The 25,845-nt window shown below is 42.9% G+C and overlaps 1 protein-coding gene across 2 annotated transcripts in view; it reads left to right on the forward strand.

Moving 5' to 3' along the window:
- The window catches only part of TMEM181 (transmembrane protein 181), a 373,980-nt gene that overhangs the window by 226,977 nt on the left and 121,158 nt on the right, over positions 1–25,845 (forward strand). For both annotated transcript variants that reach the window (XM_069234585.1, XM_069234586.1), the window contains exons 6-9: positions 381–491; positions 14,771–14,851; positions 18,751–18,850; positions 21,137–21,267. In XM_069234585.1, coding sequence (XP_069090686.1) covers positions 381–491; positions 14,771–14,851; positions 18,751–18,850; positions 21,137–21,267 — 423 coding nt within the window. The remainder of the gene's footprint in view (positions 1–380; positions 492–14,770; positions 14,852–18,750; positions 18,851–21,136; positions 21,268–25,845) is intronic.

Consider the following 25,845-nt stretch of genomic DNA (forward strand, 5'->3'; position numbering starts at 1 on the left):
TCTACTGTTCCACTAACTGTAGGGCATGACCTAGACTCACTGTACCACCTAATCTCATGAGTTGCCCGGCTTCGCAACAACTAAATTGCATTTTTATCCTCTCCTCCACAATATGTGTGTTTACAAAATATACCTCACCTTTGATTTGCATCTTCAAAGTGTGGCAGAGCTTGCAGAATTGAGAAAGTTTCCAAGACCAGGAGATAATCGAAGGGTTTCTAATTATTTGATGTGCTGCTGGGTGTTTCTAACTGATTAATATATATGTTTTTAATAACTATGAACATCTTGCTTGATTCGTTTTTAGTCTAGGAATCCTAGGGGATACCACAAACATTTATTTATTTGATACGTATGTTGCAATTTTTGTCTTTTTGCAGAAATGTGCAGAAATAATTGTGGTCCACCTTGGCTATTTGAACTACACTCAATACAAGATCGCAGTTGGTTTTGAAGACCTACGATATCCAATAGCAGGAGTTAATTTCACTGTACGTATATTACCACACATTTTTATTGTTACAAGCATGTATCTTTGAGGTTTAGCTGATCAGGTTGCCAGTCTGTACTGTCTACGTATTTTGATATAGTGTGTTGTAAAAAAGTTTTTTAAAAGTGTGTTGAAGGCAGGTTTTGTGAATTTCAAAAATTGATGGTGTTGAACAATGAAGTTTCCAAAGAGAAGCAGCACTGTTTCCCGCTTTATTAAAAAAAAGGTCACTGATATTTTTCTGCTAAATATTTTTTTCAATTTGGTTCATCTTAGCCTTACTATACATGTACATGGCTGTTGTCTCGCATACACGTGCATGTGCACCTTCTTTATTTCAGCCTTGCGCAGTGTTGATGCATGCATGTTGTCACTTCCATTACAAACCTTTAAACTCCTGCATAGTACACTTACATAGGCTCAGGTTCTCAAGAAAGTTGCTGACAAGACCATTTGATTCTAAAATGAAAACAATACCGAATGACAGTACTGTAATGTGTTCATACAGTGGGATTATCAGTTTCATGTTCTGCTCAGCTGACCATGAAAAAGTATATAATCCTATTTCCATCTATGTAACGTTGCAGCTGCAAAGAGTATAGCTTATTTCAAAATGCAGATATTCATAAATGAAAAAATACCTCGGAAGGCTACTTCCAGCCGCAGATTCCTCACCTTAGAATATCTCTTGGGTGCCAAACTGGATCAGTAGAATTGTGTAGCAGTGCTTTGATAGGTGGCATTGTGTTGTGTGATTCTGCATATAAACATCAGCCTGGCACACTGATGTCAGTTCTTTTCTTTCCCTGCCTTCCTTCGTGGATCTGGAGCTGTGCTCCTTTGTCCTATCAGCTCTCCCAATGACTACTGAAAATGTATTGTGTGCTAGGGAACAGTAGCCTCAGCGAAAATGAGGATTGAAGCAGTACTAGAATACTAGAACTACAGGAAGCAGATGTCTATCACAGATCCGCACAAAGTGTGCCCTTGATGCATGGACAATGTGCACAACGTTGAAGACGTGTGATAAATGCACCCGTGGTGAAATCGAGACCGGGAAGCAAAGTTGTATGTTGCCAACAAGGAGAATTCTCACTGTACGCAAAGAGCACACCCCCACTTCAAGTTACTGGGGTTTCCCTCATTTCCTCCACTTCACCACGGCATACTCAAAAGCTTAGGGTAAATTGAAGTCCAAGTGCAAGTATAAGAAAGCAAAGTTGGATTTGAACCCATCCCGCCCCTCTGACTCCAAAGAGAAGGCACAAAGGTGTAAAGAATTAAGTAGTGCTCCCTCTGTTACTGGCCATGAAACCAGTTCCTTAATTGGTCCTGATACACTGGAGTTCCCCAGCCATTGTTGAACTTCCATCCCTTCGAAGTTTTCAGGGTATTTCTCAAACCCTTTGGCGAGCCTTTGGGCCCCATAGAATACCAGAGACATTCAGTCAGGTACCCTCCGGTGGGTCCATTACAGTGCCTACATAGGCTTCCTTCTGGCCTAGAGACCCATATCTGTTCCTGCAGCCCGACACTGTTAGTGACACCAGTTGATGCTCCTGGACCGATTTCTGAAAAGACGGCAGCTTGGCTAACCAGTGCCACGCTGTGAAATTACAAAAGCGCAACCAGTTGTCATGCAGTCTTATTCTGATTTAGTAACACATCACAGCTATCTGCAGGGGCTCCGTTTTCTTTCTGGTTCAGACTCTTGCACTATTGACAGATCATTGTGCACCTCTGGATATTGATGATGATGGTGAGAGAGATGACTTTCACGTCGTTCCTTATACTTATTAAAAACAAAAACAAAAAATTGCAGTAGGCTTGATATCTCCCCCCAGGCAGAGCTTAACTCGCCACATGGGCCACCAATGAAATAAAGTGTTTTATTTGCTGTAGTGGTTTGAAGGGGAGGCAAGGTACTAGAGTTACAGCTGTCTTATTTTAAACTGAAACAAATGTTTTGACAGAAATTCTGCAGCCTGGGCCACCAACATCAGAAACCTTTGCTCCCATTTAATGCTATCCTCACAGATACTCTGATGGCTACCTGATCAAAACCAAGTTTCATTTTACAGGCCTTGACCAGTAAGGTGAAACCTGTTTCCTTTCAGACCAGCCCCATTACCCCTCATCACCCAGCAACCCCAGCTAGAGAATCTAAATAAATTTGTGCCTTTGGCAAATGTATTTTTCATTGTTGCAGCTTCGCACCGAGGTTAATAAATGTAATCTCTCTTAGACCACTAAGCATATGCTTTCTGGGACATGGCCAGCGAGATTTTGGACTCCGGTTTGGAACACACATACTCAAGCTAGAAAGAGAATACCTACGGAATGACGTGCATCAAATATGTTGATGTTTAGTAGTCAAGCAGGAAGAATAGAGAACACCGATTGAAAGTGTGGCTAAGAACACATCTCTGCAAGCAAAGATATCTCTGAGAGGTGGGCAACAAGGCATCCAGGTTGCTTGTCTGGCTTCACAAAAGTCATGACATTTAGATGGGTTCATGAGATTACAGACATGGGGATTATGAGGGTGTTCGTTAATGCAGCTTTAGCGAGATCTGTGATGCTTATTATACAGACTTGTGCAGATCCTGACTTCAAATGGACAGAGCTCCAAGATCCAAATGTGTGTGCTTGACAGATAGTTAGACCTACATGTTGAGGAGTAGGCTGTGGCAATATCACAACTGCAGACAGGGATGGTACTCGACAAGGTTTCCATCAGAACTGTCCTACTACTTTTTCAGAAATATCACCAATCAGAAACTGAGGCAAAGAACTGTAGTGGATCCTGGACTTACATGTGGCTACAATAACATTGGTTGAAAGCCTAGTAAGCCGCTAGACGATTGCGCCTCATCTAGGCTAATACTTTTTTTAATGTGAAAACTAAAATGCTAACTAAAGTGTCGGCTAACAGAAACTAAACCTATATAGATTCACTGATACATCCACATTAGTCTGTCATCATTCTAAGTCATGCAAGAACGTACAACCCCAGCAGGTTACATATAACCCTGGAACTTACATACTCAGTTTCTGAACTAACAGTGTTTTGTTTCACTTCATGTGGTGATTCATTTGAATGGTGCTTTTTGTTTGTTGTGCTTAAGAGGTTGGGTTTCGGAGCAGGCTTGATCAGCTGGGTCAAATTATTCTATGCCACTGAGTGGCACCAGAGGTATCTGGGTGTTGTTGACACCATTTGAACTTGACTTTCAGATCCAGCAGGGAAACCCACTGTCCCCTGTCCCATTTGCTTGATAGTGAAAGCATTTTCATGGTGGCTTAGGAGGGATTCTGTCATTAAGGGACTGAACTTGGAGTGTGATTTGAACTCCAGGGTCTTGCTCTGCGTAGATGATATGCTGTTTTGCTTGGTGAACCCAGTCGGCTTGGTACTTGGGTGTTTTGAGTATATGGAGAGTTCTGCATTTATTTGCAGAAGTCGACTCTGTATCCCTTGACATACTGTGTTTCAATGGCAGGCTTTCACTGTCCATTGTGAGCAATAACATCAGGTTTCCAGTTCCTGAGATGTATATAACGAGGAACATTGATTAGTGTTATAAGCGTAACTTGTCAGGGACAGTGGAAAACTTTAAGGACGATGCGACATATTGGCAGAAACTACCACATTCTTTATTGGACAACGTTGTGATTTACAAAATAATGCCCCTGATGTGATGCCAGCACGTGCTGCAAAATAAACTGGGTTTTTTTTCTTTCTTTTTTTTTTGCCACCTGCCTTTTTTCATGCAAGTAGGATACTACAGTTGGTGCTTGCGTTTTTAAGTGACTGAGTGTTCTCTCCTGCTACATGACTGTGTCTACCAATCGACCAAGATGCCATGGAAAGAAGATTACCTAGCATAGGCCTATGGAGGGAGTCCAATCACACACACTGTTGGAGGCCACAAGGGGTACTGGGAATGGCATAGAGTGCTGCCTCACGCATGACAGGCTGTGGAAGGGGGCGGGAGTACCATTGCAAAGGGAAGTCCTTTCTGGAATAGCCAGATCTTAAAAGAGCTTACATCTCTAGATGATTTCCAAAAATGGTACATAACAGGGATCTCTAGGGTTGAGGACAACAGGGGTACAGCTGAAATTAAAAGTTATGAGCAAATTAGGGAAGGAGTATGGTTTAAGTTGCTCATAAGTTTTTTAATTCCCAGGTTTTAAAGTATGCACAGTTGAAAAATGCTCTGGAGAGAAATAAAGATAGCGTGATCAACTTTCGAGAATACTCTACTATAGAATGGTGCCTTTTGAGTGTAAACGATCTTGCAAATGTAAAAAATGCTGATTAAAATCTCTCTTATGTCCTGCAAAAGCTGAATGGAAAATGGATGTGGGGACCATAGATGAACAATGCTGGGAAGAGGCATAGTGGGGTTCATGGGAGGTAGCCGTAGGGATGATTCAGTTGGAGCTATCACACCCAACACATTGTACGAGAAATTACCTTAAACATTTGGGCTGTATACAATCACATAAGTGCCTCAGGGCTGTCGTACAGTACAGAGCTTTTTTCCCTGAAGTAGTGGGAATCTCCAAAAGTGGCCGAGTTATGGCGAAAATCAGGTGAACAAATGTAAATGATCTCTGAAATTTGTTTTTTTAATTTAAAAATATTTTGTATTGATATATGATAAATATATGTTAAGTGGAATGCTAGGATTATGTTGACGTATTGAACTAACAGGTTTCCTTTAGCCGCAGATAGATTTTTCAATGTAAAAAATAAAACCAATTTGACACTCTGACCTTAAATATTGGATATCGATAACATGTGTAGGAAAATGCTTCTCATAGCATGATTACTCCCTAACGTTTTGGCTTTTGTTGCTGCTAGTTATGATTGAAAGTGTGCTGGGACCCTGCTAACCAGGCACCAGCACCAGTGTTCTTTCCCTAAACTGTACCTTTGTCTCCATAATTGGCACAGCCCTGGCACCAGATAAATCCCTTGTAAATGGTACCCCTGGTACCAAGGGCCCTGTGGCCAGGGAAGGTCTCTAAGGGCTGCAGCATGTATCATGCCACCCTGGGGACTCCTCACTCAGCACGTGCACACTGCCTCACAGCTTGTGTGTGCTGTTGGGGAGAAAATGACTAAGTCGACCTGGCAGTCCCTCAGAGTGCCATGCCCACAACCCACTGCCTGTGGCATAGGTAGGTCACCCCACTAGCAGGCCTTCAGCCCTAAGGCAGGGTGCAATATACCACAGGCGAGGGCATAGTTGCACAAGCACTATGCCCCTACAGTGTCTAATCCAAATTGTAGACATTGCAAGTGCAGGGTAGCCATAAGGAGTATATGGTCAGGGAGTGTGTCAAATACGAACTCTACAGAATTCTGGGAAGGTTGGTATCAAACTTCTCAGCACAATAAATCCCCACTAATGCCAGTGTGGGATTTAAAAAAAGAAATGCACACAGAGAAAAATACACACAGAGGGCATCTCAGAGAAGCCCCCTGAATACCAGTGCAACTAGTAGTGTTAGGCTGACCAGTTTGTGCCAGCCTGCCACATCCAGACGGGTTTCTGGTCACATGGAATGAGCGGCTTTGTCACTCTGTGGCCAGGTACAAAGCCTGTACTGGGTGGAGGTGCTTCTCACCTCCCCCTGCTGGAACTATAACACCTGGTGGTGAGCCTCCAAGGCTCAAGCCTGGTGTTACAGCGCCCCAGAGTACTCAAGCTAGTGGAGATGCTTGCCCCTCCGGACACAGCCCCCACTTTTGGCGGCAAGTCCGGAGGAGATAATGAGAAAAACAATGAGGAGTCACCCACCAGTCAGGACAGCCCCTAAGGTGTCCTGAGCTGAGGTGACCCCTACCTTAGGAATTCCTCCATCTTGCTTTGGAGGACTCCCCCAATAGGATTAGGGATGTGCCCCCCTCCCCACAGGGAGGAGGCACAAAGAGGGTGTAACTCCCCCACCCCCAGACCAAAACACACTGCTAAATTGAGTATTTAGGGTCGACCCTGAACCCTGGAAATCAGATTTCTGCAACAAGGACTGCTGACTTGAAAGCCCCGCAGATATGACGGAGACAACAAATGACTTGGCCCCAGCCCGTCCGGCCTGTCTCCAGACTCAGAGAACCTGCACAGCGACGCATCCAGCGGGACCAGCAACCTCGGAGGACTCATAGGACTGACCTGCACCTAAAGGACCAAGAAACACCAGTGGACAGTGGCTCTGTCCAAAACTGCAACAAAGAAACCATCTTTAAAGAGACTCCAGCCTCACTCCAGAAGCGTGAGCCTTCACACTCTGCACCCGACACCCCCAGCTCGTTTCCAGAAGAACCAACACCGCAGAGAGGACCCCCAGGTGACTCCAACGACGTGGACACCCTGAGTCGACCTCCCTGCACCCCCACAGCGACACCTGCAGAGAGGATCCAGAGGATCCACCTGACCGCGACTGCTCAGTAACAAAGGAACCCGACGCCTGGAAGAAGCACTGTAACCGCAGCCCCCAGGACCGAGAGGAACCAACTACCAGTGCAGAAGTGACTAGCAGGCAGCCCTCTTCCTAGTCCAGTCGGTGGCTGGCCTGAGAAGCCCCCCTGTGCCCTGCCTACATCGCTAGAGTGACCCTTGGGTCTCTCCATTGATTCCTGTCTACAACTCAACACCTACTTTGCACACTGCACTTGGCCCGCCCTGTGCTGCTGAGGGTGTATTTTATGTGCCTTTTTGGGGACCCCCCCCCAGTGCTCTACAAAACCCCCCTGGTCTACTCCCAGAGGACGCAGGTACTTACCTGCTTGCAGACCGGAACCAGAGCACCCCTGTTCTCCATAGGCACCTATGCTATTTGGCCCCTACTTTGACCTCTGCACCTGACCGGCCCTGTGTTGCTGGTCCTGGGTGTTTGGGGTTGACTCGAAACCCCAGTGGTCGGCTGCCTATGCCCCGGAGACTGAACTTGTAAGTGGTTACTTACCTGAGAAACTAACTATTACTTACCTCCCCCAGGAACTGTTGATTTTTGCAATGTCCACTTTTAAAATGGCTATTTGCCATTTTTACCAAAACTGTGTACATTACTGTTTTCATTCAAAGTTCCATACTTACATGTGTCAAGTACCTTACAATGTATGTACTTACCTAAATTCTGAATCTTGTGGTTCTAAAATAAATTAAGAAAATATTTTTCTATATAAAAACCTATTGGCCTGGAGTTACGTCTTTGAGTGTGTGTTCTCATTTATTGCCTGTGTGTGTGTACAACAAATCCTTAACACTACCCTCTGATAAGCCTACTGCTCGACCACACTACCACAAAATAGAGCATTAGTATTCTATAATTTTGCCACTATCAACCTCTAAGGGGAACCGTTGGACTCTGTGCACACTTTGAGATAGTATATACAGAGCCAGCTTCCTACAATATGGAAGGAGAGGAGATAGCAGTCTGTCCTTCCAAAAGTGCTGATCGGCCTCTTCATAAACCAGCCAAGTAACCTACTTTAGGCCCAAGTGTATGTCCCCAGCTTGTGGAGAAATGGGTTGACTTTCCCAACAAAACATTGATAGCCTTTTGGTTGTTAGAAAGATTCCCCTACTTCCAAAAAGCCATGGTCTATATATACTTCATCCTAAACACTCTAGAGCAGACACTTTAGGTGTGATAATAGTGATTTTAAATTGTGGGATACACAGATTTAAAAGCAGAAACTTCCCATCAAGAAAATTGTCAGTCTACTTGATAAACTATTGGAACATTCCAGCACTGATCTTTGGAACAAAGCAATAGTATTTTCGCAAAGGCATCAGCTATCTGTTAGAAAACATTCCTTGTTCATTATGGTATTAGCAAGGACAAACCTCAATTCTTGCCTTTTCTTCCAAATATCTTGAAGGGAGAAATTGTAATCTCCTTTGTGCAAGCCTCCGTTGCGTTGGCGTTCACTGTGTTAATTTATATATGTTGTTTAGAAACGCAAGGGCCTGATGTTTTCAGGAGAATTAGGAATGAAACATTGCGAGACAAATAAAAAAAAAAAGTCTGTTGTCCGAGTAGTTTTAAATACTGGTGTTACCATGGTTGCCCGGAGTGTACACATATGTCATGAAGCAGAAAAGGAGGGTAATCCTCTTACAACACATTGCAGGGTTAATCTCTACATTGTCAAAGGGAGAGGAGGCAGCCCAATTAAATGTCTTAATAGTCAGTCATTTTGCCTGCATTTTCCGTCTCTTTCTGTGCACAGACAAGCCAGGTATTAGATATTTTACTTAGAGCAGCCACATTAGAATACATTAATTGCCATTGATGACTTTCCCCAGATGGTAAGCTTCTACTCTGAAATACAGAGTAATCACAGGCAAGGCTTTTAATACTATTAAGTTGGCTTTATCTACACTGACATTATTCCATTCCGAAATATAGAATCTAATTTTTCAAGCCTGGCAGCTTTCTCAGTCCATATTCACTTCAGGATCCCTTCACAATTTGAGATATCAGATTTGCATAAGTTAGAAGTCTGGTAAGTAAATTATCTGAATAAAATGTACCCTCCTTTCCTTGTGTGCTACAAGTCAGGAAAGCTGCATTGGGTGGTTGCATAATATTCCATTTTAGTCCATTTGATAGTCTTGCAAGAACCTTTATGTACAAAAACAGGATTTGCATGATTGCCTCTTTGCTTCACTCCCAGCCAGGTTCTGGGAGCCTGGAGGTTTGTAAGTGTTTGACCTTTGTTGTTGTTGACTCATGTGAAAGAATCTGTGGTTCTTGTTGTCTGTAATTCATAGAGATCAAACAAATAAGGGTCCCGGAAACCATTCGTAGGATTAAATCATTTTTATTCAGTGAAATTATCAGCCACTGAAAATACACTGTTATCTGGCCAACATCCTCAACCCCAAGTGACAATCACCATCTTTGAAAATCGACCATAAAAAAGGTTTGGATATATACTTCTCATCAAGGTGATCAATGCATTTGACTATGCCCTACCAAACTACCTTTTGTTGAAATCTAGGGGTAGAAAGAAACAAACACCAGGATCCAAAATTAAAATGCATTAACTCTGGAATCTCTGAACAGCTATATGCGCAGTACAACAAATTTGCTGCTGTACCATGTAACATCAGCCTTAAATTTATGGAAAATAGTTCAGACCATTTCTCACTAGGAACAAGCAACAAATCTACTACCTAGACTCCGTCTGTTCCAAGCTCAACCCTAATTCGAACCTCTATGACTCTCTGTTATGGAGCTAAGATATGTTTTGGTAGTCCTGGATCTAAAAACATAAAAACTTTGGCACCACACGCCCTCAGCTGTGCGAGAAACTATAACAAGGCTTTAACCCACAGTTCCATTGGCTCCTTTGTAATGGCCTGCAGTCTGCCAGAAACTTAAAGTTGACAAACTCACACCTGGAAAGATGTGGAGCTGTTTTTGATCTAATCTTTCTTTTTGGCCTCGGCTTCAGTGACTGACTCCCTCTGTCTTGCATCTCTCAGCTCTACCAGACCCGTTCTCAAATCTGCTTTCTTATTCTCAGAACATTTAATAGCCAGTAGATGTTCTCTGGCGCCTCTTCAAGGTCCACTCTGTGACAGAAGTGCTGAACCTTTTTTCTCAGATAACTCTCCTCAGGAGGTGTAGACATACCCCGGATTTTGATTTTTGTGGCTTGGGCCTCATTTGCTATTAGCTAGAACATGTTACCTAAATTAACTGTGGATGAGAAGTCAGTCCTGCAACCTTTACAAAGTCTTGGCAGCATTAACAAAGTTTTCAATCTGATCTCAACATTTGTCATGTGTGGAGCAGCATCCAAATCTTTTTCCATTTTGACCATAAGCTATTAAAGGCCTGTTCTGGAGAAGATATAGGTTTTTAATTTCACCTTGAGGTCATTTACAGTTCCTGTAAAAACACTATAATTTGGGATGCCATGCATGTGAGGTGGGGGAGGCCTTCAGTCTCTGATTGGTCCTGAGTCTCATCCTGTATGATCAGTGAGGAAGAAGACCCATGAGAGGAACACAAATATCTTTACTCCTCTCTTATGTTAATTGCCCTTGATGAGTGTGGTCTCTCCATTTCTTAGTCAGATGACTTATATATTTATTTTTACTTTCTTATTGGTTGGTTATCATCTGGCATGGGGAGCAGAGGGGTTCAAGGTTTGGTCTGTATTCTCACTACATGCACTTGAGTGCCCCTCCCCTGCTTCCCTTTGTGTCCATGTAACCCAGTGTGCCTCAGTACCACAGTGCTCCTGCCAAGGAAAACACCCCCAAAGGCTGTTTTATTTGGTGGGGTCTCCGACTGAGCTTTCAGGGTACTGGTATGCACTGTATTTGTGGCCTGGGGCAGCACACACCTGTCTTTCTATAGTGCGACAAGAGGGTTCAAACTGCCAGTGTCTCCTCTTACGGTACCTCAGCGACTGTGTTTCTCTTCCTCTCCATTTCACACTGCACCTCTGGCTTTGGATTTGCACCAGAGGATGTGGCATTTTGGGGCTCAGCTAGCTCACTGCAAGAGATGATTTTCGACCTTTTTAATAGCTACCTATACTGTCCATCCTAGAAAATTGCTGAATATAATTCCTCTTGTTTGACTGGCTCCTCCCAGTACAAAATGTCTTAGCGTGGCCTCTGGGGTCTTTGAACAAGCTTCTGAATGCCATGATTGTTTTTTGGTGGAACAGGGTGAGAGATATATATATATAATGGATAGCTGGCTCTGTATTGCTGGAACCTGGAAAAGACAAGTGTAGACCTCCATTGGTTGTGAAGATTCTTCATCTTTTGATTCCTTGTGAATCCTTGATACTATCAAAGAAAGTCCAATAAATAAGAGCAGCTTTATGGACAAAGTTTTATTTCCCTCAGGAATTTCATTTGGAGGTCATGTCAAACTTTATTCCATGTCAGCATACATCAACATGGTAGTTCCAGAGACTTGTCTTCAGTGTCATGAAATACACAAAGCCCAGACTTCAGGTGAGATTTCCTCAGTGTAGCAGCCTTTTGGAATCAATCTAATAATGACAGTCCAACACATTTGCCCTCAATACAGCCAGTGTAAAAAAGGTCTTCATTTTGTGGTTTGGTCCAGTAACGCGTCTCATATGCAACACTTTTAGGAAGCTTCCTTACCTCTCTCAGGACCAACTTGGCTATAACCCGGATAGCCAAAACATTTGTGCTTGGTCTTTGGCCAAAAGACAATGGGAGTCTGGGCTCCACATTACTTTATGCGCCTAGTAGTCCTAGATCTGAAGGTGTCACTTTAACATTCCCTGGATGGTATGCATACTATCTGTAAATTGGCCCTGTATTATAGCCTTGGGCTATGATCCTCAGCATTACCCAAAGATTAACATATTTGACCGCTTGTGTGGTGTTTTTACAGGCATCAGAGTCAATACAGCCTTGAAAGGGAGTATTACTGGATATGATTTCCCTGGTAATTCCGAAGTGGGACCATTCCTGTTAGATTACTTGCCATATTCCTCAACTGAAAATACCATTGCTTCACCTTGTAGATGTACAGCGAGCCCTAGAAAAATACTTCTCTGAAAAGTTTTGCATGGAGATGTTGTGGTGACAGGTTGGTAAGGTGTACATGCCCATTCGTGTACACGTTCTTTTTGTTGAAGAGCATCATTGCAACCGTTTCTTTCTCATCCCTTCACTTCCAGGATACCTCATTTTGGTAATGAGAAAGAAGCCTTGTTGTGGGATTACTGGAAGTACTATAAATGTAATCCTGCCTTTTTAGGGTCCTTGGTTCTTCCTTACTGTAAGACGCAGGAGTGACTAGGGAATCAAATAGCCAACCTCTGGGAATGAAAGTACATCTTCCGGGTCAGAGTAAAAAAAGACGAAAACAGGAACAGGGTGCTGCAGGGAATTTAACAAAATCAGCTCAGCATTAGGTCAGAAAAATGGGAAAACATTTTACAAATCTGTTTAAAGATCCAAAACGAGTTAAGGAGTAAGAATCTGCTTTAGAAAAGTACCCAGGAATGGAATCCTTGATGCCATTCCTTAAAGTATTGTGGCTATTTCTAAATGTTATGAGTATTTTGATCCTTGGTCAGTATGCACAGCTTTATAACTATAGCACACATAAGTAAAGTGAAAAATGGTGGGGAGATTTGCTAAGTCTGTACTCTGTGCCAGTGAGTCACAAGAGTAGTAAGATCCTTGCCACAAGTCCCAACAAGCACACTTTTTGATATACAAATCCTAAATGCTCTGTGTATGTTTCTAGTTCTGATTTGACAGTGTAGGTGTTATTACCTATTATTACCATTCCTTTTATATATACATGTAGAGGCTTTTGGCTCTGCCGAAGAGACTATTTTTGCCAATCTCCTGCAATTGGCTGTTTGGTGTATCTTTCTACCACTTATGGAGTATTTTTCACCTCAAGAAGTATTTTGAATAATCACACATTAAATTGTTTATCTCATACGTGCATTGTACACAGAAATCAATATTTTTTTTACAACAGCAGATCTTTTTAACCCTTGATTCGGGACACAAAACCAGACCTTGGCTTTGCCAATGGTTGTATTTTATGCTCCATCAGCTTCTACAGGTGCCTCATCCTACCCTTCTTGAGTAGGAGACATTAAGACCGATTTCATTTTTTGTTTCTAGTAAGGGTACAATATCCTCATGGAAAGATGAACATAGTTGTTACAGTGTTGGTGAATCCTTTTCTACTATATTAAATTACTATGACCGTTTATATTGGATTTGGAAAACCACCCCACAATCATCCTTGTACATGACCTCCAGCTCCTAGCGACCCCTGCACTGTAAATGCTCTTTAACATAGACACACCTGACTGTCTTTAATATTTCATGCTCAGATTTCCTTATTAACCATGTATAATCTCTTGTAGGGGAATTATAATGTACACAAAATGTGAGATATGCAGTGACTTCATCTGTTTCACCAAGATGTGTAACTACACCTCTCTCTTTGATGAAGTTATCCTTGGCAGAAATGTTCTGCCCCTTAATTTCCTTCTGTATCTTCTACATCTAACTTTACCATATCACGCAAAGAACTAAACATCATGAGTATTTTACCAGCTCCTCAAGTGCATGGACGGCTTGTATTGCTTTCCACACCACACTTCTGTTGAGATTTGTAGGGCAGTCACCCGGATGGCATACATTTTGTGGACCGCCATTTGACGAGATAGTCATTCTGAGTTTGCTGTTGTGATTTCTGGTCTGGTCCCCTCTTCTCCAAATTCTGCACTTGATGATATGCTTCCTAGCTACTGCTTCTGGTCAGCTGTCAATATTAAAACTGAAGTATAAGACAGGTAGGCCACTTAATAGGGTAGAGCTAAGCACACGTAAGAGAACAGCTGTGAATCCTTCATAATATTGTTACGTCTGACGTTAGCTAACACTTTTTAATTTTACTAGAATTATATGCATAATATCCCTTGTTACATGGGTTTTCAGCCATCCTTCTTCACACATTGGTCTGTAATTGGGTCACTCACGCTTTTCTTCCTACCACACCTGCATATGGGCAGTGAGGCAACCATTGCCTAACTTCACTGCTATGACTACATTCTTCTGCTGCACATGGAGCACATCCACACACAAAGTGGTTCATTTCAGTGCCAGGGACTATCACAGCAATAATTGGTTTTGAGACTAAAGAATATTTTTTGATTTTTAACCATTGTCCGTTTTGGATTGAGGCAGGCCCGGCAGGTTTTCCAACAAAGTTCTGGAAAAGCCTTAAAACAAAACAAGCTTCAACAAAGTCAAAAGGCTGGCAGCCAGCCCCAGACCTCTTGGCTTTGCCATTGCTTTTGTAAAATACCTTTGTACAGCATAGTCTCCACTTTCATTATGAGGTGGTGATGTTTTCTTGTGTTAAGATAAGGGAATTTATGAACTACTGTAAAACAATTACTTTCATTAACATGTCTTCCTTCTCTCACTCTGAGCAGTAAAACAATAGTTTGCTTTAAAACAGGCTTACTATCCCCAAGCCTTCTGACACCGATCTCATGGAGTTAACTGTTCAAACAAAGTTGCACATAATGTTCCTAAAGTACACAGAGCACAGAAATGTTAAAGGGCAATTTCTTTTGGCAAAGTGTGCCCTTCCATGCTCTTTAAATAAGTATGTACTGAGTCTAACGTCTGCTGTGTAGAACTATGTATTTAGCATGTTTGCTTGCTGTTCCCACTGAATCTCTTTATTCATATTCACACATTTGTTTTTCAGTGGAAATCTTACAACCCAGCCTTTTCGCAAGTGGAAATATGGTTTCGATTTGTTTTTGTGGTTCTTACGTTTATGGTTACGGTAAGTAGCAACTGATATGGTTTACTATTTTGTCAAGAAGGTTTATCTTTTCAGTAATGTGTCTAATTAAAAGCAAATTAACCAAAACCATACATTTAGTGTGCAGTAATTAAAATAAAAACTTACCTGTGATAGTCAACCACCTCTTTTCAGACCTTTCTCAAGGATGTATATTGCTCAATCAAAGTATGAGCAGAAACTGGAAGTGTAGGAAACTGGCTCTGTATATACTATACCAAAGTAAGGTATAGTGTACACAGAGTCCAGTGGATCCCCAGAGGCATTACAGAGTCTAAATTAGATAATACTAATTTTCTTTTGTCGTAGTGTGGTCGAGCAGTTAGGCTTATCAGAGGGTAGTGCTAAGCATTTGTTGTACACACGCAAACAAGAAATGAGGCACACACTCAATGGCTAAATCCATGCCAGTGTTTGTGTCAAAAAATACTTTGTTACGTTATTTCTGGAAACAAAAGAATCTTTGTTGCAGGTAAGTACAGTTTCAAGAATGTATTACTTTCAAATATCAAATACACTTTGTTTAGAGTTCACTGATAAAACAGTTTTCAGGTAAGTAATACTTTTGAATATCAAAAGTAGACAGTGCAATTTGTCATAGAAAGCAGTGTAGTCCTAGGGGAGGAAAAGTAACAGCACAGTTTGCAGGTAAGTACTCGACTTATGATCCCAGTCTTCAGGGATTAGGGTGTCCACAGGGCAAAGTTTAGGAATACACCAAGGGGCACCACCTGCAATTCAGGGCAGCCAGGTGCAGAGGTCAAAGTTGGTGTTGGGCAACCAGTGGAATCCTATGGAGACTGGGGCCTCTTAGAAAGAAACAGCTTGCAGGTAAGTACCTATGACTTCAGGACACAGACCTGGGGGTGGGGAGGTGGGGGGAGGGTTAGATCAGCACAGGTCAGCACCAAACACACACCCTCAGTGCCACAGGGGCGGCAGGGTGCAATATAAAAACACAATGTCAGGTCCCCAATGCTTTTCAATGGAGAAACCCTGGGGTCACAAATATGCTGCAGACTTTGTCCAGGGAGTCATCTGAAGAAGACCAATGGCTGGACAGGTAAGTAGAGAGCCCACAGGACATTGATGGACAGTCGTTGGGTTCCCCAAGTCCAGGGGTCTGATAGTGCAGGGGTACCTTTAGGCATCTGGAAATCTTCACCGGAGACGGTCAGGGGTGGGGGGGCTCCTCTGGATCTGGGCTGCAGGAATCATTGTGTTAGTCTGTAAGTGGTCTCAAGGTCGGAATCGCCTGGGTATCTTCTCTGGATTGGTGGGCCACCTGGACTTGGGCCGTGGGTGTTGGGTGCAGAGTGGGCAGGACTTGCGGATCCGAGAGGGTCTGGAGTCCTTGGAGATTTCTTTGTGGACAGGGCAACTGTCCTCAGGAGATCTTGGTTCTTGGTTAGGCAGGCAGTCCTCTGGGGGTTTGTAGAGGTCGCTGGTCCTGCAGGATGTCTCCTTTTTGTAGCAGGAGTCTTGAGGCTGCAGACAGGCTGGTAGGGCTGGGGCCAAGTCAGTTGTTGTTTGGAGCCGTCTCTGTGGTAGCGGCTCTTCAGTCCTTCCTCTTCTTTTTGGTCACCAGGAATCTGAAGAGCAGGGTTCACGGGTGCCCCTAAATACTAGATTTAGGGGTTTTAGTGAGTTAGAAGGCAGTAGCCAATGGCTACTGACCCTGAGGGTGGTTACACCCTTCCTGTGCCCACTCCTTTGGGGGAGGGGGACACACTCCTAACCCTATTGGCTATCACCCTCCAAAACAAGATGGAGGATTCTGCCAGGAGGGGTTCACCTCGGCTCTGGGCACCCTAAGGGTGGTCCCAACTGGAATGAACACTCCTCCTGGTGTTTACTAATCTTCCTGATGGACCTGCTACCAAAAGTGGGGCCTGGTGCAGGGGGTGGGCATCTCCACTAGCTGCAGTGCCCAGAGGCAGCAAAACAAATGACAAGAGCCTTTGAGGCTCACCGCCAAGTGTTGCTGTTCCTGCAGGGGGAGGTGTAAAGCACCTCCACCCAGAGCAGGCTTTGTCTGTGCCTCCAGAGAGCATATAGGCTCTCACCCAATGGGGTCAGAAACTCATCTGGTGGTGGCAGGCTGGCATAGACCAATCACCCACACACTAGAGATTTGGATGAATTTCAGGGGACATCTCTAAGATGCCCTGTGTGTGCATTTTACAGTAAATTCAACGCTGGCATCAGTGGTGGTTTATTGAGCTGAGAAGTTTGTTACCAAACTTCCCAGCATCCAGTGAAACCATCATAGAGCTGTGGAGTTTGTAATGACAAACTCCCAGCCCATGTACTCAATATGGCTACACTGCACTTACAGGGTCAAAGAACAGACTTAGACACTGTAAGGTTTATTGCTCATGCAGCTATGCCCTCGCGTGGTATAATGCACCCTGCCTCTTAGAGCTGTAAGGCCTGCTACAGGGGGTACTTACCTCTGCCGCAGGCAGTGGTCTCTGGGCATGGCACCCAGAGAGAGCTGCCATATCGACTTTATCTTTTTCTCCCCACCAACACACAGACTGCAGTGGTGTTTGGTGAGGTGTCCCCTAGGGTGGCATAATACGTGCTGCACCCTTGGGGACCCTCTCTGACCATAGGGCCTCTGGTACCACTGGTACCTATTACAAGGGACCTAGCTGTGTGCCAGAGGTGTGCCAATTGTGGAAGCAATGGTACAGTTTAGGGAAAGCATGCAAGTGCTGGGGCCTGGTTAGCAGAATCCCAGCACACACTCAGTCATGTTAGCATAAGCGATCAGGCAAAAAATGTGTGTGTGGGGTGGATTGGAGAGGGGAGAGGGGAGAGGGGGGAGGCAGGAAGGGGGAGTGTGACGGTGATCATGCCAAAAATGGGCACTTTCCTCCCAAGGATATGTGCATTGTCAGTGAATAATGCCTATCATTTTTGCTGTAGTGTTTTCTGTTTACAGATCAGTGTAGTATCACTATAAACACTGTTCTCTAAGATACACCACTTTCAATGATATTCAGAGATAGCTGAGCAAGTTCTAATGTTGAACATTCAGGCCCTTGGAGGTTTAGAAATACTGTAAGGTTGGAGCACACTACAGATCTAGGCGTATGACCATATGATGGGCCTTGGCCACTCTTCTACATTTTCTGTGTCGCTTCCTTCATTTCTTATTCCATCCTTATCTGCAGCTTTCCTAATGGGGCATATAGTGGATGTGCCAATAGCCGTCATATTATCGGTTCTAGGCAATCCTTTCATTGGCCACCCCTTACATGTGATTTGGGACTATAGCATTCTTAATCCACAATATTTTTGCCTTTTTCCTCTTTGCCATTGCTGTAGAATGTCTAGACTGCTGCTTGTATTTGGCATTTAAATTCAGGTTACGTGCCTAGAAATATTTTGTTAGTAAACCAAAAATAGGAGGATGTAGCATTGGGGAATAATCAGGTGAGACTTGCTTGTTTCTAGTATTGTAATTGCTTTATTACGAAGATTTAAAAAATGTTCATTTTAAGCCTCCAACTGTCTTTGTAGTTATAAAATAACTAAATACAAATATCAGGGGTGCAGTATGGCAGCAGATCACTTGCATCTTCAGAGGCGCTTAAGATATTGCTGAGATTGGTTCTTACATGCCTCATGCATGAGACGTGCTAAATAGCAATCTGGGTTCTACTTCAAAAGACACTCATTAGTTTTGACCAGTAGCAATCTTTCCAAATATTGGTCAGCTGTTGCATTATGTTTTTGTGAGCAGGAATTGTTACCTTAACAGCCTTCTCCACTACAATAAATATTTCTGCTTTGGCTGTCTAAATAACGTTTTATTTATTCTTGATTGTGATCCTTTTACATGTTTGATACTTGTCATTTTTGATTTCTAGTGTCTGTTTGCTCATTCCTTGAGGAAATTCTCCATGAGAGACTGGGGAATTGAACAGAAGTGGATGTCCATTCTTTTGCCTCTTCTTCTACTTTATAATGGTATGCTGCACTGGGAAATACCCTCTCTTACCAAATAAAATGTTTACCTCGTACTTACTGACCCATTAGCGGATCTATTCTAGCAACAGTTTAATAGTTCGTTATAACAAAAACAGTGTCTCAGGACAGTCCAGAAAGCTTCATGGCAAACAGGTAATGACAGGAAATATAATAGATGTTAGAAGCAAGAACAGCTCAAGCAATAAAGTGAATTTTACCATTCGAGTTGGCTATACAGTTTACATCTGGGTTTATCCTTATTGAAGTCCCAACCATTACACATTCTCTGTTAAACTTCATAAATTTTTTGTGTACTCCTCCAAAAGCATGTTTTCAGTTTTCTTATCCTAATTGCAAACTTTCCCTTTTCAGCACCTTTTATATGTTTCTAGATCAGAGCTAGGTTTTAGATTTTTGCAGGATAAAATAAAACTCGCTCATAGGCTAAACCATGTGGATAGGCCCTACAAAACTACAGTGACATTTCCTAGCACCTACTTGTATCCAGTGATATTAAGAATATAACTAGCACAAGAAATTCAAACACCTACTTCTCATTTGGCAGGTATGCTTTCATTCACTTACACGTCAGATTCCCCTTCCTACTTGACTAACAAGTAAGGACTTGCCCATACATTACATGTACAGGTGATTGTTGGAACAGTGATCACTCATCTGCCCTGTTCCCTAGTACGATTTCTTCACAGTGATTTTACACGCTGCATTCTTTATCAGACTTCTGAGTAAGATAAAGCAGTGCAGCTGTACCACTCAGTGACCTATAACAAGATAGAAGTAAGTGATTCATGTATATTGAGGCATGTCAGCAAAAATGCTAACATTAACTTATGAGATGAAATTAGCAATTTCAAAGACATGTGCAGCACAAGATTTCTTTTACTGAAAACACATATACTAGAATCCAGTTTTGCTCATATAGCAAGATTATATTTTTACCTTATAGAGCTCTAGATAGTTTTCTTAGGTCTTTTCCCATTGTAGTGTTTGTGACACACATTCACTGCTTGCTTTTCATTAGATGAGCTCATTGTAGGCCCTTGGGACCAGCCTTTTGATGATCAAAAATAGAAGAATATGTGTCAAAGAGAATTGTGTAAAGTAGAGCATTAGAGAGGAAATAGCTATGCTTTGAGCTCTTGTCTGAAAGCAAAGTGATTGTCTCTATTTCTGACAAAATAGAGAAGTGTGGTTCAATAGAGCAGCAGCCAGTATCCGAATAAGGCCCCTTCATCCTTCCCCATTTTCATTATCTTTCTCGTTGGGGGACAAGCCCACAGGTCAAGCATAGCTGGTCTGTCTCTTAGTATGAATCAGCTTAAGAGAGTTTGAGTGCTAAGAATAAGTAAGCCTGATGGGTCATTCACATGCTTTCAACAGAATGTGCTTTATAGTTAGGTACCTTTGCAAGTCGGAAAGGCTGGGAGAGATAGTCATGCCTACCATGTTTGAGTTTATGTAGGGCCGCTGAACTGCTGAAGTTCAACTAAGAAGGTATATTGCTGCTGTTTGCATTTATTTCTCCACCTTGAGAGACAATCTGGGATCTTCGAAAGTATTTGACCCACTTCCAGGATTAAAACCACCATTTATTTTTATCACTTTGGTTTAATATGCTTTCAAGTTGAGAGTTTTGGAACGCATGTATTTGTTAGCCAATTCTTCAGTCTGTCAGTTTGCCATCCAATCTCAGAGTAGTCAGCGTTCATATAAAAACTAGAAATTTAGCAGTTGAAAAGTAGTTAAACATATAGATCACTTCAAACATAATGTTTTTAGGTCTTTTGGGTGCCAAATGATAGAACTGCAAAGAAAGGGGGATAGTCTTTGACCAAAAGTTATTTGGCATAAAGAGTGAAACAAGTCTGAGGCAGTTTATCTAGATGGTATGATCAAAGTTATTGAATGCTACAGATAACTCTGAAAGATGTACATTGAAAATAGGATCTCTACCAGTTGTCGCTCTAATGCCACAAAACCTAGAAATCAAGAAGGATCCATAGCTACCATTGTAGATCTAAGCCTGCTTGGGTTGGAGCCACAAAACTTGTACATTTTGGTAATTGTGGGTTACTATCACATTTAACAATTTTAGTAGCTTCTTTGAAATGGTAAACACAGACATGTCACTTCTTAACATTCATTCAAATTGTACTTGGATTGTTGGTGATGAATGCTTTGTCTGTGTCCCCTGTTTTAACATGCTATTCAGTGTTAAATGTGCTGTGCAGATTTTCCTAAATAATTATTGTTTTTCTCTTTTTGCAGACCCGTTCTTTCCTCTCTCCTTCCTGGTGAACAGTTGGTTTCCAGGAATGTTGGATGATCTTTTTCAGTCTATTTTCCTTTGTTCTTTGTTGCTTTTCTGGCTGTGTGTCTATCATGGGATACGAGTCCAGGTGGGGAATGGGATTTTTATTTAAATTCTCTATTTGTTGAACAATTGTCTGAGTTTTGAAAATGTTTCTGCTATCAGGTAAATGTTGGGGTCATGTTTTGTCACCAAAGGAACAGATTGTTATGGGTTTCAGCCATAGCCTTTGTCATGTACTGCTTCTTTTGACAAGGGTGAAAAGGAAATTATACTAGTGTGTTTTCGATTGTGTTATCTTAACATTGAAATGACTGAAAATTCTCTTGTTAGTTGCTGAAATGAAACTTTATATTTCAAGCTATTCTAACTAATGAAATGGTTTTTGAACTTTTCCTTTTTGAACTCCAGCCGTTGCCTTGGGAGTTTAACACTGGTTAGCAAGTCTCATTTTCCGACATGCGTATTGACTTTCATGCTTTAAAAAAATATTATAGTCAATCCCAATCGAAGCAACCTCATTCGATAATCGCTGCTAATCAGAATTTTGTCATGCAGTGGAAATATACTGTTCGAGGCATGTGTGGCTGTAGATACACATGCTTTGCATACTCTTCCCATATAGTGTTGTGTCTGGATGTGTGCAAGTTGTTTTTCTTTGAAGAAGTCTTTCAAGTAACGAGGCAAAGTGACTTCTCCTCTTGGTGATAATGCGCATTGGCATCGACTCTATTGTTAGATTGTTTTCTTTCCGCCGTCTGGTTTGGATGTGTATTACTGCGCTCCAGATCAAGACTGTTTCAAGCTCCTTTTGGTTCTAATCCTCTCTTACCCTCGTCTGTATTGTTCTCAATTATGTTTCCACCATTGTGTATCAAAAAGATAGAAAACTATCAACAGTCGGTTTGTTGCTCGAGCTGACCATCTGCCTCTTGAGCACCCCAGCACTGACCGCCTCAGCTCTGACTACTTCCGCTCCGAAATCCAAATCACTTTCTGCACCGAAAACTTCAACACCGGCACCAAAACAGGTTCCTGAACGTATCCCCCAAACAATGCAAGAACGGCTCGATTCAAGATAAAAGCAGCTACACAGAGGGCCTCTGACTGGCCATATTTTAGCCAAGACTGTGCTTTGGGCGCCACCTCCATCAAACTACAAACTTTCCTTTGGAGAAGCAATAGGCTTGCTGGTGCCCCCCAAAATGGAGGAGGAAGGCAGGGCTACTAGTCCCTTCTATCTTCCTCTACCTTCTTCTCCACCACCACCTCGTCCACCGTCCATTCCACCACCAACCCTTCTCCCACTCATTCACACGGTGATCCCTTAAATATTACACAACAGGGTTCCACACATTCTTTCACAGGTGACCGTGGGAGGCAGATGTATGAGGTACCACAGCCCACAGATTTCTGGAACAATTATAACATCGATTCCCCGGAGGGTACTTACCCAGATCTGTACCCGGCCAAACCATCACCTCCTGATGACACAACATACTATCAGGAACTTATCAGTAGGGCTGCAGTGTACCACCAGGTCCCCCTACGTAAAGTCCCTATCAAAGGTGGTTTCCTCTTTGAGACACTACTGAGTACACATAGGGCTTCTCAATAACTCCCTATATTAATGGATATGCTGTGTCACATTGACGATATCTTTAAAGACCTTGCGCGAACACACATCACTCCCAGTGACGATTAAAGAAGTAAATAAATAAACAAAAAAAATACAAAGCTGCACCCTCAGACCCTGTTTACATCAGAGAGCAACTCCCCACAGACTCATTGGTTGCATCTAATGCCCGGAAGAGAGCTAATTCACAAACTGAAGCTGACGCTCCACCTCCTGACGAGGAGTCTAAGCTAATTGATGATTGGGGAAATGAGTAACTGAACAGGCCGCTAGTCACTGGCGAATTGCCAACACACTGGATTTGTTGGCCAGTTAAAATAGGGCCCACTTGGACAAAATGAAGGAACTCCTCTAATGTCTGCTGGAGGAGCAAAACAAAATGGGACAGGAAATAGTTAGACAGCAAACTTATTTTCAATTATTCCATCAGGTGCACCCTCGATTCAGCAGATACAGCTACCAGAGGCATTAGTACTAGTATATTTCTGCACAGATCTGCATGGCTACAGATCTCTGGTTTCAAACCAGAGGTCTTTTAAAGTCCCTTTAGTACTTTTAAAGTCCCTTTAGATAGGGGACACATGTTTAGTCCACAGTGGAACCAATCAGTGGGGACAATGAAAAAGGACACTGAGGTAGCCAAATCCATGGTGGCACTCCAAGCCCCACTCCTTGTGGCTCTTTTCGCCATTAATCATATAAGCTTGGCACCAAAACTGCATCTTCTGATGCCTCTGCCTCTTTCTCTTCATACAGGCAGCAAAGTCAAACCTCCCCTTAATAGGGATATTACAGGGACATGTACAGGGGTAACAACTCCAAAGGTTGCAGAAAAAGTGCTTCCACACTTGCCGCACCATCCACCTCAAAACATTGACTTCCTTTGCATTCCCCTTGACTATCTTAACACCTGTCGGAGAACGATTAGAACAATTTTGCCTTACCTGTATATCCATAACATCAGATCAGTGGGTGTTGGACGTTATCCAACATGGTTATTGTCTGAAGCTTATCACCACACCTCCTTACTAAAAGGAGCTACAGAGCCCATTCCTCTTCAACATCAAGGATCAGGAGTATACCCCCTTTACTTTCTTATCCCCAAAAAGGACGGATCACTACAGCCCATTTTAGATCTCAAGCCCTTAAATCATTACACCCTGTCAGAGCCTTTTCGCATGGTCACCCTCCAAAATGTCATCCCACCTCTCCAGCAAAGCAACTTTGTCAGTATTAGACTTAAAGGATGCCTACTTTCACATTACAATCCACCCAGCACACCACAAGTATCTCCAGCTCGTCATAGCTGGCAAACACTACATTCAAAGTACTCTTATTCGGAGTCACTACTGTATCCCACATGTTCACCAAGGGCTTAGCAGTAATAGCAGCACATCTATGCAGACAGAACATTCATGTCTTTCTGTATCTGGACAAGTGGCTTATCAAAGCCAGGACACTTCCTTTGTGTCACAACTCACTCATATCACCTTATATTTGCTCCATCAACTGGGTTTTACCATCAGTATACAAAAATCACACCTGCATCCTTTACTGGTTCAGCTGAATTTGGGCGTTATTCTCAACACACAGCTGGGATTAGCCTATCCCAATGCAGCCAGTTTTCAAAAGTTTCAAACACTGCTAACACAATTTCAACCCAATCAACACCTCACAGTCGGAAAAATAATGGTTCTGTTAGGTATGATGGCAACTTACGTCACCATAGTGACACATGTACAGAGGCACATGTGTCCGCTGCAGGAATGTCTAGCATGTCAGTAGTCTGTCACAAGATCTAGTGTTGGCAGATAGCCACACTCCTCACTCTCTGCAGTGGTGGAACACACAAAACCTGCTAAAGGAGCGGCCGTTCCTTGACCTTGTTCCACAGATCATTCTCACAGCTGACACATCCTTCACAGGATTAGGTGCTCACCTACTGGATCTCACAGTTCAGGGTCTCTGGGACACCAAACACCAAGGTCTCCACATCAACTGCCTCGAGCTTCAAGCTGTTCACCTACATTGAAAGTGTTCCTCACTCACCTGATAGGCAAGGTTGTCTTAGTCCTGACAGACAATATGACAGCCATGTATTACATACAAAAACGGGGGGCACACACTCTACAGTTATCGTGCCTTTCTCAGACCATTTGACGCTGGGCATTTTGTCACAACATCGACCTGTTAGTGGAACACCTCCCAGGGACAGACAGCAACTGTGCTGACCTCAGCAGGATGTGCCAACAATTTCATGAGTGGGACTTTACCCCCAGGACCTCCTCCCAAATTTCAACATGTGGGGGTTTCCACAGGTAGACCTGTTCGCAACCACTCAACTTTGTTTCCAGGTTCCCACACCCACTATCCAAGGGCAATGCTGTATGGATGAACTGGTTAGGGATATTTGCATTCGCTTTTCCGCCTCTCTCTCTTCTTCCATTTGTGATTTGGAAGCTCAGGCAAACATCTCTCACCCTTATTCTAGTAGCTCCTACTTGGGCTTGCCAACCTTGGTTCACCACACTATTCAAGCTCTGTGTAGTACCCCACAAGAAGCTTCGCCTTAACTCTGAGCTTTTCACTCAGAACCATGGAGAAATATGGGCACCCAAATCCAAAGGAGGTCAACCTTCCAATTTGGTTCCTGAGGTCATAGAATGTGGTTACCTGAATATCTCACCTGAATGTATGACCATTCTCAAAGAAGCTCATAGACCTACAACTAGAGCATGTTACGTAGCTAAGCGGAAGCGGGTTGTCTTCTACTGCTGAAGTAAACACTTTGATCCTTTTGATCCATTTATAGCTCTCGGGCCTTGCTTACACTTCAATACATTTACATTTGGCTGCAGTGGCTGCCTGTCTTTAAAACAGGCAACACTTACCTTTGTCCAAGGTACCAGTTATTAAGGCATTTATAGAAGGCTTTAAAAGAGTAATTCCACTCAGGGTTCCACCTGCATCCGCATGGGATCTCAATATTGTCCTTACCAGAATTATGGGTCTGTCATTTGAGCCACTTCG

Source organism: Pleurodeles waltl, chromosome 5, assembly GCF_031143425.1.
Source record: "Pleurodeles waltl isolate 20211129_DDA chromosome 5, aPleWal1.hap1.20221129, whole genome shotgun sequence".
NCBI classification, from domain to species: Eukaryota; Metazoa; Chordata; class Amphibia; order Caudata; family Salamandridae; genus Pleurodeles; species Pleurodeles waltl.